This window comes from Copidosoma floridanum, unplaced genomic scaffold (assembly GCF_036245765.1).
Source record: "Copidosoma floridanum isolate Cflo_tuat_1 unplaced genomic scaffold, Cflo_Japanese_pri ptg000021l, whole genome shotgun sequence".
Classification (NCBI taxonomy): domain Eukaryota; kingdom Metazoa; phylum Arthropoda; class Insecta; order Hymenoptera; family Encyrtidae; genus Copidosoma; species Copidosoma floridanum.
Window position 1 is genome coordinate 33,177,848 of NW_028321898.1, and position 7,798 is coordinate 33,185,645.

Here is a 7,798-nt window from a genome sequence, read left to right on the forward strand (position 1 = left end):
GAGCAAAATCATAAGGTCGTCGTATAACTTAGTAATGAATGGGCCGATACGAGGCCGATAAATCACGAAACAAACGATGACGACTTTGCGCAAATATCTCTACCTACCTAAAGGTCACATATACCTAACTCACGAACAGACATTCCTTGCTTTTGCTCGCACCTCATGCCTCTTCTTCTTGGTCCACATAATCGGCTTGTCTATCTCGTGCTGTAAGCCGAGAGGCCTATAGGTACGTGTATATATATATGCGTACTCTCCTCCTCTACTTCGTGTATATAGAGGAATTAACTTGTTCGCACGAGGCTCGCAATCTCGTCCTCGGATCGTATGAGTCCGACTATGGGTGCATGCACACCCGGGGAGAGGCTCTCGCGTTTAGTTGTTTCCCCCCACTTCAGTGTATATGCGTTTACATATTGTAATGTATATAACGATATATGTATAGGTACACCAGCCTTGTCGAACAATTAATTTACTCGGGACAAATTTTAATAGTCGTGATTCAGTTTTGAGTCTGGACGAGAAACAAACAATAACGAGATGCAGTCGTCGTCACTCGGAATCGGCAAGGAATGAAGGAAAAAAAAATAGTAATGTCTGGCCATGGGAATTCCAGGAAGCCTCCGTGGGTTCGTGCATATAGGTACCGCGTAGCCGACCGACCACCCACGAGCACCCATAAGTATATTGCGAGGCGCGATGCACCATAAATTGGGATTTTATCTCGATCGCTGGTACGGCTCTTTCGCGCGACTCTTCCCCTTTAGCTTGTTTGTGGAGAAGGAAGAAGAGGAGAAAAACAGACCCCAATGAGAGGAGTGTCAACAGCGTGCAAGGGGTCCCGTTCGATTGCCGATGGTACAACAATCACCCAATACCTACACGTACTGATCACAACCATTACATTTATGAATATAGCGGGCACGTGCGGTTCAGATTTGTCCGGGAGATAATTAAAAATTTTATGGCAACTTACATCCATTCATTCGTTTCGTCATGATTAGCGCAGATATGCATTTATTATGTAGGCCATTTGTTGAGCTCTGCTGATGAAAATAACATGAGGAACAAGGGTCTTTCATTTATTAGCATTCATTTTGAGAGGGGTTGGATCAAAATTTTTTGTATTTAAGAGTAAAGAACTAGCCTCCGAAAGTCATTGCTACATCAAAGTTAGGTATACACGATACCCATCTACCTGTGTATTAACTGCTCTATAAATTTTAATCTGCATTGAACATTATTCACTGGAATTTGAAAAATTTCGCTTTGAAATAATTTTCATACCCGTTATATGTTTTTTATTCAATAACAAACGTTACACAGTGACTCTATTAATTATTATATATGTATTAATAATAGTATTATATCAAATAGGTCGATGTTTGCACACGCACGTAACTCGTGCACACATATATACGTATATGATGTATGCACGAGGCCGGCAGGAGGTGAGAAAAATTGCAAGCAGAGTTGCTTCAAAAGAAAAATAAGTAAACGAGAAAGCCGCGCGTGAAGCGAGAAAACAAATGCGGCTGTTAACGTTTGGGATAAAACGGACTTATCAATCATCGAAGGGAGGATATGAGTTGTTTCCTACAGGGGCTGGACTCTCGCGTGTAAACTCGCGTGATTTTCGTCGCCCACCTCTTGTCAATTAAATTTTGAATAATAATTTTACGTTCAACGGCGCGGAGCCTCGCGGCGTACACACACACAACGTGCGAGTGCTCTTGCACCTAATATTATATATACTTACAAGAGCACTCGCACGTTGTGTGTTTTATTGTAGCGGTGGTATATTTATAAGTATAGTAATGCACACACTATATGCGCCCTCGGACAAATGGCCCTCGACTGGACTGCTTTTGCTCTTTAATGACAAAGTATCGCTCTCCCGACTTTACCATAAGTATAGTTTTACAGTCAAAATAAGGATCTGCGGTTTTGTTTTCTTTGCATACCTATGAACAAAAGTGATAAGCCAATAATTGTTTTTAATGAATGTTTCAAGAATACATATATACAAATATATATATATAAATAGATCGTAAAATTTCAGTCTTTATTTTTTTTTAATTTAACCTCGTACAGATGATACAACGTGTACAAATCTCGAGAAAGATCGAAAGATCGGAGAGACACGAGGCTCCCATCGCTATTTTCATCTTCTTATTATTTATTTTTTGTTCTCTCTCTCTCTCTCTTACTTTGAGCGGAAATAATATTAATGCCCCTCGTGCTCGCGCCAATTAGCGTCGACGTTCGCGGCTTTGAAAAATCGACAAAGCGATCTTTCTCTCCTTCTCTGACCCGCTCACCCTGCATAAGTGCTCGTACTTATAACATTTACATTCCGGAATATGTGTGTTCCCGAGCCTATAATGACGTATTATCCCTTACTCTCACTTGGTTACATTCCATAAATTATACTTTTATTTTATTGTTTTGGCACCTTCAGCACACCCCTACGTAAAAACTGTCCATGTTTTTCAGGAGCCGAGTTGGGTCGCCGACGATGTCAGCGACTGTTGCCGGAAACCAGCAACAGCAGTATCCCCATCAAGAGTGGGACATAAACGACTCTAACGTGCCAAAGGTATATAATAATGTGTATTGCGCGCGCGCATATACATTTAAGCATGAAATATAAAAACATAAAAAATAACACGATTACCAAATATTTAAATAAATACCGAACATTGCGTGAAAAAAAAAAAAATTGCATCAGGTCGTCGAGTTGGATGGCTGGTCTGAGTGGGCGGATGGACACGTGCGCAAGGTCTACGGGGCAGATTGCGAGGAGGCCCGCAGACACGCCTCAGGCTGGGCGATGCGCAATACAAACAACCACAACGTGAGCATACTGAAGAAATCGTGTCTAGGGGTGCTCGAGTGTTCGCTCAAGTGCGTTCTGCCGAGCGGAGGCCAGGTCCACCTGCGGCCCGCAATCTGCGACAAAGCGCGAAAAAAACAACAGGGTAAACCTTGCCCGAATCGCCAGTGTTCCGGTCGGCTGCAGATTCACGCCTGTCGAGGCCACTGCGGCTACCCCGTGACCCATTTTTGGCGGCACACCGAGCACGCGATATTCTTCCAAGCTAAAGGCACCCACGATCACCCGAGGCCCGAGGCCAAATCAACCTCGGAGGCGCGTCGGAGCGTAGGGGCCGGTAGGCGCGTACGCGGCCTTGCCGTTCTTTTGGCTCGCGAGGGTGCCCTCACCACAAAGGTCAGAGACAATAATTTCCGTAAATAATTCTCTTGTTTTTCCTTCTGGTATATTTGAAACATTTTTCCTCGTCCACAGCTTATGAGCCTCAGAGGTACGAAAAGGCCGACTTCGGAGCTCCTGTCAACGACAATTCCACCCCTGATAGCCGACAAGGGTAAGTTGATCGCTAACATTATTATTATTATTATTATTATTATTATTATTATTATTGTGTTGTGATACAAACCAAATAACCACGTTGTTTCCGTGTACAGGCTACTCGTGCTCGTGTTCGCCGTTCGAGTGCGTTTGTGGAAGTATAACCCCAGTCTACCCAGGACGCCAGAGTTCCTACCAGATGGTTTCTCAGCAACAGCACCACCATGAGTCACTGACGGTACAGAGTAACCACCACCAATATCACCAGGTTAACACAAGTCCGAATAACAATAATAATGGCTATCACCAAATGATGACGGGCAACGAAGCCCCAACCTATAGTTGGCCCCAAGAGGCGGCCGCCATGGAACAGTCAAGTCTTGGCTATCTTTGCGGCACAGCGGATCTCGTGCCTCAAGAGGTCTCGGCCTATCCTACGGTGGATGGCTTCGCCGGTGATCTCTTTCAGCCAGAGGAGATATTTCAGTTGGATCAGCCGATTCGACCGGACTTTGCACCTAACAACAACAACAACAACAACAACAACAACAACAACAATCATAATCACAATAACGGCGGTGGCGGTGGTGAGGTTTCATCGAGGTCGCCGTCGAGTCTGTTGGACCTGAGCAGCGGTACGATAAAGTACGAGGTGCCGGACATGCACGAGCAGACCTACTGGACTCAGCTGTTAAGCGAGGACTCGAGCAGCAGCCACGTGAGCGCTGCCCCGAATCACGACTGCGACAGGGGAGACTGCGTCGTCGGACCTCTGCACGCCCAACAGAGCTACGATTCCGCGAATTACTTGCAAGCTCAAGCGAGCTGGCCAACGTCGGCTCAGCAGCCGCGGCCACCGACACAGCAGCACGAGCCTCATGGCTACGCGAGCCAATTCGACTCCAGTCAATCTAGTCAATCCCCGGTGCCCGAGGCAACTCCCCCATTCATCGGCTACGAGGGTTACCACCACCACCACCACCACTCTTCCCAGATGATACAGCCTCAATCCCCCAGGCAGGCGTACCAGCAACAGTTGAAGAATCCCGAGGTGTGCTTCTACCAGCCGGAAGATAGGTGCCACCAGTACAGCTGCGGCGATCTTCTGGACAACCGGCTCACTCAGTCGGCCAGCGGTATGGGATACGCGCAAGTCACGGACTTGGATTTGCCACCCTTCATCGATTACACGCTCGTTGGAATGCTCTGCAATTCCGGGGAGGAGCATCAGTCGTTTCAACATCAACAACAATCACAGCAACCGCAGCAACAACACCACCACCAACAACAACAATCGTCTCAGCAGACAGCACACAATAGTCCGTCTATTATTCAGCCACCTTGTCAAGGCTATGCATCCCATCACTAAGTATATAGGCCGGCAAGTCGGGTTCGTTCTACACGTCGTTGTACTTATATATACCTTTTTCTATGCGTAAGTACTTTTTACCACCCGAGAAAAAAGTACTATATTGATCAACGATATTTTTACGTTCTTGGGAAAACTTGCACCAATTAACTAAGTAGTAAGCAGTACTTAGCTTTAATCATGATGTAAAAATATAAGATGTGGCGTTCCGAGGTCTCATTTTCGTACCGTTCTGCGCCTTCCATCACGACGCCATATTTGAGGGAGATGTTACTACTACAGCGCCGAAGAGCCTGTACAATGAAACGAAGTGGTCAAAGTTGAAACTAAAACCTATCCCTCGCATCCACATTCCACCTCGAAGTGAGACATATACATATATAGATGTAGCATACGTATGAATATACATGTACGTCAATTGATGAATGATTTATACCTATTTAGTCAGTTTTTTCTGAGTAAATATTCACGAATTGTGCGTTTGGTTACTGAAACAGCTGAAATGTGAATATTAAAATAAAAAATATATATATTGTTTCACGAGTTTCTTCGTGTTAATATGATTTATATTTCAAAAGTTTTTGAAATTCGCAGACAGACATGGCGGCACGATGGAAGCGTTCCTGATTGGTCAATCGAAATGCATGCGCAACGCCACACCTTATCGGACCTCACATTCTTACATCATGGCTTTAATAATAACAAACACGATTAGCAAAACAGAAAACTGATTTTATTGTCAGATGATGCCCAACATTTTATACCTAGTCACGACGAATAAGGGCCATTTCCGATTTGTCATTGAAACATTTGCTCAAAATTTCCGTTAGACTGAGAGCAAAATATACTTTTGGCGCTTTTTGTATAAGAGTTAAATATCATCCTTTGGTAAGGTAGATTTCTGTATAATGGACAGTTTATGTTTTAAATACTTACAAGAGAAATACTTTTTTTTCGTAAATCTATCTCACCTGATGTAGAGTTACTGAGGCCTATCAAACGATTTTTAGATGAAAATTATTTTTATTGATCTTTATTATCATACACGTGTAAGTTATTAGTAAAAAGTTATTAAATTTGAGCTAGCTTACCCTTATTTGTATTTTAAAGAATATGCTGAAAGCTCAGTGACTTTTAAAGGTACACTTATTTCTAAATTGAAATAATCATCAAAATTTACAAGTCACCGTCATTCGGAAAGTGTAATTTTTGGCGTCTTTATATATATTATATACCTGCCTGCGCAAACTGTACTATAAAGACATTAAATTTGTTTGTTTAATCGTGCACTTATACGAACACTATTTACTATTGTCGTTTGGTAACATTATTGATGCGATGAGAAACGAAAAAGTACTTCATTCATTATTACAATTTTGCACATTACTTTACCAGTTCCTTGGAAATTTATGTTTCAAGTAAGCATTAGGAGTTTGATGTAGTGAAACAAAAAAATACGAGTAAAACTATCACTGTTTTTCCGATAAAAATTCAGTGAATTTCTGTACATATTACTATGACTATTGTTATTATTATTATTATTATTATTATTAATGTGCATTAGAGCAAAAAAATATTGTACATAAAATGTTAATTAAAAAAAAAAAAAAAAAAAAAAAGTCAACAAATTTCTTGAGGTTTGAATAAAAATAATACAAATCATATAAAAGTCCTTTGTTCTTTATTATTGATTCAAATGTAATCATTTTTAACAGTTAGTGGCGTAATCACAATACTTTGTCACTCTCACATATTCGTTCTTTTAACCATACATAAATTTATTAATATTTTGTTTATTTAAAAAAAAAAATCTCTCAGACGAAAACGATTAATTTTTCAAAAAATTGGGTGAAAAAGAAAACAAACTTGAAAATGTACTTTTAATTTTTTACTCTGAGCGAACATATTTACATGCTGCATCAATCTATTGCATTCAACGAATAAAAAAAACTCATTAAGAGTATTATTTTTTAAAAGTGCTTTTGCAACTTGTATTTTTTATACATACACACATGAAAACGTACATGTTAGTTTTCAAATTTCTGTTTATGTGCTACTACCATAAAAAAAAGAAAATTTATTTGTACAGAGCCATTACTGCTGTTTGCTTTCATTTACTTCTAAAGATAAGTAAATTTATTATTATGACTTGAAATTCCACTGTCTGTGATGCAATTTATTGCACAAAAACTGCACTTCATTCATTGTACTTCATTCATTAGAAAATCGACTTTGAACTATTCACTCAATTTGCCTTTTATTTTTTTTATCTTAGATCATAGTATAATGTTTTAAGTTTATGGATAAAATAATTAATCCAAATATCTTTTTTACTGTACTATATTCAACAGGCACGTATCTTTGATGTTTGAGTTTTATCATCTTTTACAGTTATATTACTATCCTTCTAAAAAAAAATTTGATGAATTACAATTTTTTTATTTTTTTTATTTATTTTTTTTTTTTTTACAGAATTTTATTATCAAGACACTCTGAATTCGCAGACGTGCAAAGACATCAGTTTGTCAAAAAAGTACAAATGTATCATGATTTAAAATATTTTAAACAACTGGTCAATTTATTATCATTTGTTTATCATAAAAATTACAGCCTATCGTAGATTGTATGGGTTCTCAATATGAAGCGTATTAAATATTGTTAAAAATCAGTTGAAAAATCAAGGGATTTTAAACTATTATAAAAAGTGAAGAAAAAAAGAAAACAAGAAAAATTAGCTTTTTAAATGTTTAAGTCACAAAATTTTAATAGTTCCTTTATCTTGGGCAGAAATAATCTACTCTCTTGAAATATTTGTTTTATCCCGTCCCGTTGAGATTAACATCTCTAACTACTATTTAAATGTGAAAACGTTGAAAGGAGGTTAAAGAAGACAGAAAACCACTCTGCAGAAAATCCACTAGAAAGACCTTTCCTTCGTTTTTTGTTCATAGAGCTTAATATTTTTTTACAATACAAAAAAGTGCGAAGAAAAGTGCTTTCGATTATTAAAAATAAAAAAAAGTAACTTATGCAGTAAGGATTGATCTGTTGAG

The 7,798-nt window shown here is 39.4% G+C and overlaps 1 protein-coding gene across 1 annotated transcript; it reads left to right on the plus strand.

Annotated features, from left to right (window-relative positions):
• The first annotated feature begins 2,488 nt into the window (after positions 1-2,488).
• LOC106642967 (uncharacterized) lies at positions 2,489-4,747 on the plus strand. The gene is made up of 4 exons (XM_089594675.1): positions 2,489-2,602; positions 2,735-3,235; positions 3,314-3,392; positions 3,493-4,747. The coding sequence occupies exons 1-4, from the start codon at positions 2,489-2,491 to the stop codon at positions 4,743-4,745; spliced, it is 1,947 nt and encodes a 648-aa protein (XP_089450801.1). The 3' UTR covers positions 4,746-4,747.
• Positions 4,748-7,798: the final 3,051 nt, after the last annotated feature.